This window comes from Kogia breviceps, chromosome 4 (assembly GCF_026419965.1).
Source record: "Kogia breviceps isolate mKogBre1 chromosome 4, mKogBre1 haplotype 1, whole genome shotgun sequence".
Taxonomy (NCBI): Eukaryota; Metazoa; Chordata; class Mammalia; order Artiodactyla; family Physeteridae; genus Kogia; species Kogia breviceps.
In genome coordinates this window covers 37,738,036-37,750,871 of record NC_081313.1, presented here as the reverse complement: position 1 = coordinate 37,750,871, position 12,836 = coordinate 37,738,036, and the positions used below count along the sequence as shown (strand labels likewise).

At 36.5% G+C, this 12,836-nt stretch overlaps 1 protein-coding gene across 2 annotated transcripts in view; it reads left to right on the top strand.

The window, feature by feature from the left end:
- Window positions 1-12,836, top strand: part of EMB (embigin) — a 51,642-nt gene that overhangs the window by 32,620 nt on the left and 6,186 nt on the right. For both annotated transcript variants that reach the window (XM_059061869.2, XM_067030962.1), the window contains exons 5-8: window positions 6,408-6,535; window positions 9,117-9,396; window positions 10,187-10,220; window positions 12,523-12,577. In XM_059061869.2, the coding sequence (XP_058917852.1) occupies window positions 6,408-6,535; window positions 9,117-9,396; window positions 10,187-10,220; window positions 12,523-12,577 (497 nt within the window). The remainder of the gene's footprint in view (window positions 1-6,407; window positions 6,536-9,116; window positions 9,397-10,186; window positions 10,221-12,522; window positions 12,578-12,836) is intronic.

The following is a 12,836-nucleotide window of genomic DNA, read 5'->3' as shown; positions in this document are numbered from 1 at the left end:
TGATCTTAGAGGAAATGCTTTCAGTTTTTCACCATTGAGAATGATGTTTGCTGTGGGTTTGTCATATATGGCCTTTATTATGTTGAGATAGGTTCCCTCTATGCCCACTTTCTGAAGAGTTTATATCATAAATGGGTGTTGAATTTTGTCAAAATGTTTTTCTGCATCTACTGAGATGATCATATGGTTTTTCTTCTTCAATTTGTTAATATGGTGTATCACATTGATTGATTTGCATATATTGAAGAATCCTTACATCCCTGGGATAAATCCCACTTGATCATGGTGTATGATCCTTTTAATGTGTTGTTGGATTCTGTTTGCTAATATTTTGTTGAGGATTTTTGTATCTATATTTATCAGTGATATTGGTCTGTAATTTTCTTTTTTTGCACTATCTTTGTCTGGTTTTGCTATCAGGGTGATGGTGGCCCCATTGAATGAGTTTGGGAGTGTTCCTTCCTTGGCAATTTTTTGGAAGAGTTTCAGAATGATGGGTGTTAGCTCTTCTCTAAATGTTTGATAGAATTCACCTGTGAAGCCATCTGGTCCTGGACTTTTGTTTGTTGCAAGATTTTTAATCAGAGTTTCAATTTAATTACTTGTGATTGGTCTGTTCATATTTTCTGTTTCTTCCTGGTTCAGTCTTGGAAGGTTATACCTTTCTAAGAATTTGTCCATTTCTTCAAGGTTGTCCATTTTTATTGGCATAGAGTTGCTTGTAGTAGTCTCTTAGGATGCTTTGTATTTCTGTGGTGTCTGTTTTAACTTCTCCTTTTTCATTTCTAGTTTTATTGATTTGAGTCCTCTCCCTCTTTTTCTTGATGAGTCTGGCTAATGGTTTATCAGTTTTGTTTATATTCTCAAAGAACCAGCTTTTAGTTTTATTGATTTTTGCTATTTTTTGTTTCTATTTCATTTATTTATGCTCTGATCTTTATGATTTCTTTCCTTCTGCTAACTTTGGGTTTTGTTTGTTCTTCTTTCTCTAGTTCCTTTAGGTGTAAGGTTAGATTGTTTACTTGAGATTTTTCTTGTTTCTTGAGGTAGGCTTGTATAGCTATAAACTTCCCTCTTAGAACTGCTTTTGTTGCATCCGACAGGTTTTTGATCATTGTGTTTTCATTGTCGTTTGTCTACAGGTATTTTTTGATTTCCTCTTTGATTTTTTCAGTGATCTCTGGTTATTTAGTAACATAGTAACGTATTGTTTAGCCTCCATGTGTTAGTGTCTTTTACGTTTTTTTTCCGTGTAATTCATCTCTAATCTCATAGCATTGTGGTCAGATAAGATGCTTGCTATGATTTCAATTTTCTTAAATTTATTGAGGCTTTATTTGTGACGCAAGATGTGATCTATCCTGGAGAATGTTCCATGCACACTTGAGAAGTGTAATCTGCTGTTTTGGGATGGAATGTCCTATAAATATCAATTAAATCTGTGTGGTCTATTGTGTCATTTAAAGTTTTTGTTTCCTTATTTATTTTCATTTTGGATGATCTGTCCATTGGTGTAAGTGAGGTGATAAAGTCCCTATTATTGTGTTACTGTCGATTTCCTCTTTTATAGCTGTTAGCAGTTGCCTTATATATTGAGGTGATCCTATGTTGGGTGCATATATATTTAAAATTGTTATATCTTTTTCTTGGATTGATCCCTTGATCATTATGTAGTGTCCTTCCTTGTCTCTTGTAACATTCTTTATTTTAAAGTCTATTTTATCTGATATGAGTATTGCTACTCCAGCTTTCTTTTGATTTCCATTTGCATGGAATATCTTTTTCCATCCCCTCACTTTCAGTCTGTATGTGTCCCTAGGTCTGAAGTGGGTCTCTTGTAGACAGCATATATATGGCTCTTGTTTTTGTATCCATTCAGCCAGTCTATGTCTTTTGGTTGGAGCATTTAATCCATTCACATTTAAGGTAGTTATCGATATGTATGTTCCTAAGACCATTTTCTTAATTGTTTTGGGTTTGTTTTTGTAGGTACTTTTCTTCTCTTGTGTTTCCCACAAGATGCTAAGTTCCTTTAGCATTTGTTGTAGCATTTGTTCCTTTAGCTGGTTTGGTGGTGCTGAATTCTCTTAGCTTTTGCTTGCTTGTAAAGCTTTTGATTTCTCCATCGAATCTGAATGAGATCCTTGCTGGGTAGACTAATCTTAGTTGTAGGTTCTTCCTTTTCATCACTCTAAGTATATCATGCCACTCCCCTCTGGCTTGTAGAGTTTCTGCTGAGAAATCCGCTGTTAACCTTATGGGAGGAGTTCCCTTGTATGTTATTTTTTGTTTTTCCCTTGCAGCTTTCAATAATTTTTCTTTGTCTTTAATTTTTGCCAGTTTGATTACTATGTGTCTCGGCATGTTTCTCCTTGGCTTTATCCTGTATGGCACTTGCTGTGCTTCCTGGACTTGGGTGGCTATTTCCTTTCCCATGTTAGGGAAGTTTACAACTTTAATCTTATCAAATATTTTCTCTGGTCCTTTCTCTCTTTTTTTCTCCTTCTGGGACCCCTGTAATGTGAATGTTGTTGCATTTAATGTTGACCCAGAGGTCTCTTAGGCTGTCTTCATTTCTTTTCATTCTTTTTTCTTTATTCTGTTCCACAGCAGTGAATTCCACCATTCTGTCTTCCAGGTCACTATCTGTTCTTCTGCCTCAGTTATTCTGCTACTGATTCCATCTAGTATAGTTTTCATTTCAGTTATTGTATTGTTCATCTCTGTTTTTTTGTCCTTTAATTCTTCTAGGTCTTTGTTAAACATTTCTTGCATCTTCTTAGTTTTTGCCTCCATTCTTTTTCTGAGGTCCTGGATCATCTTCACTATCATTATTCTGAATTCTTTTTCTGGAAAGTTGCCTATCTCCACTTCATTTAGTTGTTTTCCTGGGGTTTTATTTTGTTCCTTCATCTGGTACATAGCTCTCTGCCTTTTCATCTTGTCTATCTTTCTGTGAATGTGGTTTTTGTTCCACAGGCTGCAGGACTGTAGTTCTTCTTGCTTCTCCTGTCTGCCCTCTGGTGGATGAGGTTATCTAAGAAGCTTGATGGGAGGGACTGGTGGTTGGTAGAGCTGACTGTTGCTCTCGTGGGCAGAGCTCAGTAAAACTTTAATCCACTTGACTGTTTATGGGTGGGGCTGGGTTCCCTCCCTGTTGGTTGTTTGGCCTGAGGCAATCCAACACTGAACCGTACTTGAGCTCTTTGGTGGGGCTAATGACAAGACTCTGGGAGGGCTCATGCCAAGGAATACTTCCCAGAACTTCTGCTGCTAGTTTCCTTGTCCCCATGGTGAAACAGAGCCACCCCCCGCCTCTGCAGGAGACCCTCCAACACTAGCAGGTAGGTCTGGTTCAGTCTCCCCTGGGGTCACTGCTCCTTCCCCTGGGTCCCGATGCACAAACTACTTTGTGTGTGCCCTCCAAGTGTGGAGTCTCTGTTTCCCCCAGTCCTGTCGAAGTCCTGCAGTCAATTCCAACTAGGCTTCAAAGTCTGATTCTTTAGGAATTCCTCCTCCCGTAGCCAGACCCCCAGGTTGGGAAGCCTGACGTGGGGCTCAGAGCCTTCACTCCAGTGGGTGGACTTCTGTGGTATAAGTGTTCTCCAGTCTGTGAGTCGCCCACCCACCAGTTATGGGATTTGATTTTACTGTGATTGTGTCCCTCCTACTGTGGCTTCTCCTTTGTCTTTGGATGTGGGGTATCTTTTTTGGTGAGTTCCAGTGTCTTCCTGTCGATGATTGTCCAGCAGTTAATTGTGATTCTGGTGTTCTCACAAGAGGGAGTGAGAGCACGTCCTTCTATTCTGCCATCTTGGTTCCTCTCCACAAACTCTTATTCATCTGCTTTAGCCAAGGACTTGCATAAGTGTTTCAAGCAGCAGAATTTGTTTTACAGCTTCACTGAAAAGTTTTTTAATATATGTTATTAAAGGATGGACTGGTGCCACCTCCAGCATCTCAAAGCTACTGTTTCTTCATTCTTCTGGGGCTTGTCTCCTGTGAATTCATATTTTATTTTTCATCATTTTAATCTCTTTTAATCGCCTTTCTCAGATGGGCTGGGTGTACTGTAAATGGCTCAGTTTGGACCCTTTTCCACATTTGGGGGTGATTTTATACATTCCTATGGTTCTGAGATGAATTCAGGTGAATTTCCAGTTCTCCTTTTATTCTGTGTCTTATTTCTTCTCTGTTCCACGTGGCCAACTGGCCTAGAAATCATTCTTGCACATGACAATAATCCATGCCATTAAGCTGGCTAATGTAGGAAGGCCGTGGGCATTACAAATTGTATGAAAACTCAATTAAGAAAAATACCAGTACATGATGACAACAAAAGTTTGAATTTTGTGGTGTTTCCTCTACACCAAGCCCTTTATATACTGTGTTCCTGTACTTAATTCTTTACAGTAACATTGTGGAAGGGTATGACCAACCTATGTCCTCAACACTAGTAATACTGAAGCTATAATTCTAATTCAAGTATTTCCTGGACCCAAATCTTGTATGTTTGTCACATCATTGTCTCATTGTGCTGACTACTTCAAATGCTCATTGATCTTTGAAATGGACACATATTAACCACATTTCCCTTAGTGTCCCTCAGCCTAATGGTGACCAATAAGTAGTGTGGGACACTAGTAGCCATTCAAAAGGAGTGTTCAGAATATCCTCTGACAAGGTTAGCTCACCAATGTCTTCTGGCTGGGATGACTTCAGTCATGCTAATCACATGTGTTCACTTCTCTCCTACCTCAGGAGTACCCTAGTGGTACCTTACTAGGTGCTCATGAACTATTAGTGGGGTGATTATAAATTCTGATCGGCATTTCACATCTTTGGGTAATGTAAAATTGTAGATCGTTCAGTTTTATCATAACATATTTCCTTGGTTATGAAAAGTATGAGAACCGTTGACTTATAGATTGCTCTGTCATCTTATGATTTACACTTTCAGTGGTGATATACCTTCCTCATTTGCATCTCTTTATTATTAGCAGTGTCTCATTCAACAATCTGCTGGTCAGCATTGCTGATGAAGGAGGGGGTGATATGTGCAATTGTATTTAGGCCCACGTTAAACCATAAAGAAAACTGAAGACTTCCGACACTCATCACTGTAACATTAATCACTTAAAGACAGAACCTGTGAAGAAATCCAACCCTATTTTTACCCCTATACAAGTGGTTGCAGAAGTCAGAATTTCTTTTCCAGTTAGTACCAATTATTTCCCCCTTCTTCATCTTTACAATTCATGCATCTAACAAATGCCCAATATTCTTCTGGTAGTAGAAAGCCAAGAGCATTTAGAAAATGTATTTAATCTGGAAATCTAATTTTAGCAATTTAAATTGATCTTTCCATTTTCCACCCTGACCCTCCCCAAAATAAAATCTAAAAATAGGATAATAAGTGAATAGCAAACAGTATCTATAAAATTTGTCAACACAGTATTAAAAATTTAGACATTGTCTCTCTGCTGGCAAACCAAAAAAACAAAAAGGAAAAACAAAACACAAAGCCTGCTAAAATTAGTAAAAGAAAAAAAAAATCAATCAACAAAAGTCATCTTTGTTGATAAGTCTGTCTCCCATAAAAGTGTACATTTTATAATACATCCTTTGAGGTCAATCAAAGGAACTGATTTCACCATGGAAGCTGCTAGTTGGCTTTTTATTGCTTTGCTTATGTTCTTATGCTTTAATTTTCTTTACCAAGTTATTCATAGCCTTAAAACTTAATTTTTCTAAATTCAGTGCTCATTTTTATTGTTAACTAATGGCATCTGCTTCAAACTTTAAGAAATTTATCACAATGAATATTAGTTTTTGTTTTTTTCCTATAAAACCACATGGAAGTGTTTTTTATCTCATTTTCTTTCCTATTCTTTTCTCTCTTTTAAATTTCCTTTGCTCCTTTCTCATCTTCCCATCTTCTCCAACTCTTTTCATAAATCTGTGTCAAATAAAAATTTTAAATCCTGAAAATCTTGTCTCCTCACTAGAGTGCCATTTAAGGGTAAACTTTGAAAAAATATTTGCTCTAACGTAACTTAGTAGGTGGGAAGAGAGAATAGTCTTGAAAACATGAAGTTTCTTTCTTATCCAAAGCATGTAACAGTCTATTACAATACTTGTAATTGTTATTGGCTCAATAATAGAAGACCTTCCTTCTGTTTCTATATTACTGACAATTATATTGCACCATCAACCTACTACAACTATACGTCCTAACTAACTATAGTTAATTATACTATAAATTAGTTCATTTTATATAGAACTAAAACTACAGAAATAAAATCATATATTAGTGAAAAAATGAAAAGAGAAATTATATTCAACTTGAATACATTCCCCCTATTCAAACTCTTTCAGTAACATACATTTCTCTCCATTTTTCTTAGTCCCTGAACTTCATGAAAAAAAGAAACCGTTGATCACTTATGTAGGGGATTCAGTTGTCTTGATGTGTAAATGTCAAGGCTGTTTTCCTTTAAATTGGACCTGGTACAGTAGTAATGGGAGTGTACAGGTAAGATCATATTTCTTTGACTTGAAGAAAACAAAATAAAAACTTTTATTTGATAAATAATAAGATTATAATACACTCACAGTTCTTAGGACTATTTATACTTCTGTTATCTTGTTCCTTAATATGTGTTCATGAAGAAAGAACAGTGATGAATGGAGCTGTCGTTTGGTGTTTTTAGCGTATTACATTATACATCTGAAGATACTCTTAATGTTTCATTAGGTGGTACTTTGTTTTTTAGATTTAGCAATTTATTAAAATTGTATGAAAGGAAGTTACAATTCATTTTTAGTTGACAAGTTTAGATATAACCCCAACAAAAAAGATTCTTTTTTTCCTTATCATTTCATGAGAGTAACTAGAAAAAAGAAAGGGAATTTTCTTTTCCTGCTTCTGTCTCTGGAAACATTTGTGATAGAATGTAATACACTGGCAGCATCTGAGAAAAGAATGAAAATTTGGTAACTTAAACTCAGGTTTTAGGTTCTTTTAGTGTCACTGACCTCTTTTGGACTTCCAGAGACTTAAGGGAAGCCAAATACTTTAAATTCCTATTAGAGAATTAATGGCTTTTCAAAGAGCTGATATTAAGAAAAACATGAGTACTTAAGAAATCATTTCTGGTTTTCTTCCTCCCAAATAGCCTCTAACAGCAGGGAAATTTAGGACATTGTCCTTTAGGGGACACCCTTTTATTGCCCTGGTGCTAATGAGTATTGAAATTGAAGTCTTGTAAAGGCAATTCTAGAAGGAATGGTATGAGACAGCATAGACCTTAGTGAAATATTAAATTCCTTCTTAGACAATATTGATGCTATTGTAAACTGTTGACAATGAAAGAGGGAAGGACTTAAAAGGGTGAGTTACTGATTCTGTGATTGGTTTGAGTTTTCAAAGAGATAGCTCCAAATCACTTAGGAGTAGACTTAAACTACTAATATTTGTACTTATCTTGTTATTGATGATTAGGAAAGGCAATCATTTTGTGTATGGAAATATTTTTAAAGAGCATGTAAATTTGTAAAAACAAGTAACATAGTTTTTGAATTACATAGCCTAATTTATTTATCCATATGTGATACTAGACCAAAAAAGCTTGTCTAATTATATTAAACTTTTAGAATGTAGTCTGTGCTTCTCTCCATTTGCTATACTGTTTCTCTCAATTTGGCCCTAAGCATGGGTTATATTAGGATATGAGAAAAATGCAGGGAAGAGGGTGCAAGTCAAAACTTTAGGTCAAGTGTTTTTTCAAAAAGTAGGCGAACCATATGCACCAGACTCACCTGGGGCACCTACTAAACATGCAGTACTTTGATTTATCAGCTCTGAGTTAGAGAGAGTACATTTGTAACAAGCATCACAGGTAATGCTGTGTACAGTGAGCCAGGTTGCTATAATTTTTTTGGCAAATAATAAACTCAGTTCTTCATCAGATAACCTCCAAGAATATCTGTATGCAAATTAGCATTTACTGAGCAGTGCAGTTGAGTGATAGAGCAACGAAGGCATCAAATGGTCTGAGAATAAAATTTAATTCAAATGGATTAAATAAATCAGCCACCAAATAGCTTAGTATGGATCTTAAAAGGCTGAGGAAAACCCAGTGAATCTCAGAAGCCAACGTGTCAGAAAGAGAGAGAAATTCAGCTATGAGAAGACAGAAGGTGCGCAGACCACCATGTATACCAGGCTTACAGGGATTTCTACCATTTCTTCTACATCAGCTTCAAAGGCCTGAAGATTTTGTCTTCAGTTCGTTTGAGGAACTCCCAATGCCAAGAGCCAGTGAACTTCCTTTACAGGAATGATCAGATATAATAGCTTCATTAATTTAATAGTTGATTTAATGAATGTATGCCTGTACTTGTGAAGAAGGAAGTATTTTGAACTAGTTAGGGATTGTAACATGAAACCCAGATGGCTGGAATTTTTCTGTATTTCTAATTCTCATAGAGTATTTACCCACGATGACTTGCACACTAATTTCAAACATTCAGTGCTAAGTAGTTAAAGCAAAGTATACTTTTCCTTTGTTTGCTACCTTTGAAAGATCGAACTATGGTAAGACTTGAGCTCTGTATGTATAACTTCTCACATACTTTAGTGTGCCCCCTTCTTTAATATATTTATTTATTTATTTATTTTTGGCTGCGTTGGATCTTCGTTGCTGTGCGTGTGGTTTCTCTAGTTGTGGAGAGCAGGGTCTACTCTTCGTTGCAGTGTGCGGGCTTCTCATTGCGGTGCTTCTCTTGTTGTGAAGCACGGGCTCTAGGTGCGCGGGCTTCAGTAATCATGGCACATGGGCTCAGTAGGTGTGGCTGGCGGGCTCTAGAGCACAGGCTCAGCAGTTGTAGCATACAGGCTTAGGTGCCCTGGCCCAGAGCTCGAACCCCTGTCCCCTGCATTGGCAGGCGGATTCTTAACCACTGCACCACCAGGGAAGTCCCTAATATGCCCTTTTTCTGGTAAGCAGTTTTCGTGGTACTATCTTGTAGCTTTCACTCAAAACTAGATCATTCAGGACATGTATCTTTTATGCAATATGATAGGAATGGATTTTAATATCTCCTTCTATTAGGTTCCTGTTGGTGTTCCAATGAACAATAAGTATGTGATCAATGGAAAAAATGCTAATGAAACAAGGCTCAAGATAATGCAACTTTCCGAGGAAGATCAGGGATCTTACTGGTGCCATGCAATATTCCAATTAGGCGAGAGTGAAGAACACATTGAACTTGTCGTGCTGAGTTATTGGGTGCCCCTCAAAGCATTTCTTGCAATAGCTGCTGAGGTTGTTCTTTTAGTGGCTATTATTCTGCTTTGTGAAATGTACACCCAAAAGAAAAAGAAGCACTCAGGTAGGATTTCTTTTTTTTAGATAATTCTCATGTTATGACTTAATCCATTATGGTGGCTTTAGAGAAAAATCTAACTTTTGTTTTTTGTAGTGGTATTTATGTTAATAACAACAGTGACAGTGAACTATGAGCTTATATTGATGGTCTTCCTGTGTCAACATCCTAAAAATTTTTAATGTTAAAATATACCTTTTCTCCCTTTTCTTTGGTGTTACTGGGACCAGCACACCAATTAAGTGATATGTGCACTGGTACTGGAATATTAGAAAATTCTGCATTAGCTTAATATAAAAGATCTCAAAGACAAACAACTATTCTTTCATTTAGATAACTCATTTTTAAAAACGTTTTATCAAACATTCTGAAATTCTCATAGAAGACATTGCCTGCCAGCTTTCTGTTTTCAAGCCTGTGCCTGATAGATAACAGACTGAGAAACCAATGGTCCCCTAAGAAAATTTATCTTATATTCTGTATTTTTTCCTGATTTTGTACTAAATTTTTCATAACTTAAATAATTACAAATCAGTCAGTTCTGTTTTTGATGATCCCAGGCACCAGACTATGCTTGATCAAAACTGCAGGCAATTTTGCAAGTCAGGAGAGCAGGGAAGGGGTGGACATGATGGAGGGGCAGCTGTCTGATGGGGCCCATCTCTCTCATTACAGAGTGGGAAAACAGCACAGGCAGTCAGGGGATGTTAAATTCAGGGGAAAGTAGAATTGAGCGTATATGCTTTGTAAGAATAATAAACCAATCTTAGAGTTAAATTCTTGTTTTGTTACACAGATGATGGGAAGGAATTTGAACAAATTGAACAGCTGTAAGTATTATTTTTTATAAATTAATTTTCACTTGTGTAAAATACAGATAAATATGAAATTAAATAAATGTTTGCAGTTAGAGGAAAAAAGTACAAGAGTATATAACATGTGTGTTATTTTCTGTAGATGTCCATGTTGTGGTGAACAATGGCATTTGGCATTTATCCCCCTCCACCACTTACTTTCACCTCTCTGTGCTTCAGTTTTCTCTTCAACAAAATGGGTTTAATGATATTACTTACCACATAAGGTTTCTGGATTAAATGACTTTCTATGTGTAAAAATCCTTAGCATAGGCTTTGATGCACAGGAGGCACTCAAGAACCAGAACCATAAGGAAGTATTATTTGTGTAAAGCAGTGATTCTCAACCCTGGCTATATTTTTGATCACTTAGGATGCTCCTTAAAATTACAGTTACTCAGACCTAACTGGATATCTCAGATCAGAACCTCTGGAATTGGTGCCTGGGCATCTGTATTTCTTTAAAGTGCCTATCACTGATTCTGATTCTCAGAATTCAGTGTTGAAAATCATGGGGCAAGAATTGTGTGCCATTATTTTTGAAAGAACACAAACTGTACCACATTTCTGTTACAGTCTCCTTTGTTTAGAGCTGAGTTGAGCCTGAGGAGAACTAGGAAGAAAATTACCAGGGGTATCATTTGGTTTGGTGAATGTGGGAGTTACTGGATCCACCAAGCCAGAGAACTGACAGTGGGGCCCAGTGAGAGAGGTGCTTAAAGTCCAAGTAACACAGTCAAGGGCTGGGGACCAAGAAAATGAGACCAGATTAAAGGAGCCGAAAGAAATCTAGGAAATGGGAGGGCTGAGCTACTATTACCAACCCAAAATGACACTTGAAGTTTATCTTTTTCAGTCAACAGGGGCTCTGAGGTATAAGTGCTATAGCCACAGTTAAAGAGCAGGACTGGGGAGGACAGCTGTCATGCAGATATTCATAGACATTACTCAAATAGTTATTTTTTACTCAGTTCACACATGGCAGGTAACTTAAATCAACAGGATATGAACTTCTAAATTAAGAGCATAAAATAATTATATCAGGAGTTCCATAACCCCAGATAGGAAAAAAGTGTTGTCTTAGAATCAGAGACTCTCATGGTTGGAAGGAATTTGAACCTCTTTCCGGAGAACTTGGACATCTTGTTTGTATTGATTTAAACATTTCATCTTTCTGGTTCCCATGTATTGATTAACTTTCTTATACTCAGAGTCATATAAAAAACATGACCATCATTCAGATATTTGAAACAATTACTCCCTTACCTGGATTCTTTTGTTCTCCCAGCTCAGCCTCCCCAGTGTTTCTATCCAGTCCCTTTCAGTCACATTTCTCATCTTTAGTTTATTTCAGTATCTTTAGATTTAAATCAAGTATCAAGGGTACTTGTACTCATTTAGAGCAACTTTTCACCAATGCTGTTTTTAGAATTTTTAGTTTAGGAGATAAATTTTTCTTTACAGAGAATATTGTTTATCAGTACATTTTATATTTGATGCTTATATATGTGTTTAGATACCAGCGATTCATAGAATTTCTTGGTGAAAATGACTTTTAAAAATAGTACACTACTAAATAAGCATATAACATCAAAACAAGCTAGTCATTTCAAACAGCATTTATCTGATCTACCCAGATATTTAACCCACACAATTTCACACAATATTTAACCTACCTGCCCCATCCCCCAAATTTTGAGACAGCTGATTAGGTGGTTGAATTTATTATCTGGTGGTACTAGTTTAATGAGCTCAAGCCTGCCAATAACCTCTAGAAGGGTATTTATTATATACCCTTGTAATCTCGTTTAGTCTTCCTTAAGAATCTGGAGCCCACATTGTGGTCTTACTCTGATGCACACTGGGTAGATAAAGAACCATGTTTAACCTCTAATTCAATGTAATAAACATGTTGAATTACAACACCTGTATCGCACATACTGGCTGAGCTCCTGATTGGCTATTATCTTGCATGTGTCAAAGCAACATATAAGTTAGGCTATATACCCAAGCCTCCACTCATGCTTGGGGAGAAGCAATTCTCCCTCTGTATAAAAGAAACAGGCCTTTGTCACTGTCATCTGTGGCAACAGTTCCTCTCCAAGCAATGGCATACAAATAAAATCAACACTATGAGTAAAACATTTTTAGGAAGAATAAATTCTGTCTGTATTGACCTTTTAAATTTTAACCTGATGGCCATGATATAGATGGTGTACTGACCTTAGTTTTATGCAATGTAAACATCTAGTAATTTTCTTTCTTGTTTTCTCTACAGGAAATCAGATGATAGCAATGGTATAGAAAATAATGCCCCCAGGCACAGAAAAAATGTAAGTTGCTTCCAAATGATATTCCAGATAGAAGCTAAAATTCAATATGCATAGGCTATTAATCCATCTACATTCTTTAGTTTTAAAAAGACCTAGTCATTCACTATATGCTTGGATATGCTTTTTTAAACAATATTATAGGATAATATACATAGTTAAACAAAAATAATCATTTTTTCCACCAGAGAACATGTAACAATCAATCTAAAAGTGAATCTATTACACTGCAGCTATATATTGTTTCTTTTGTCACCACAGT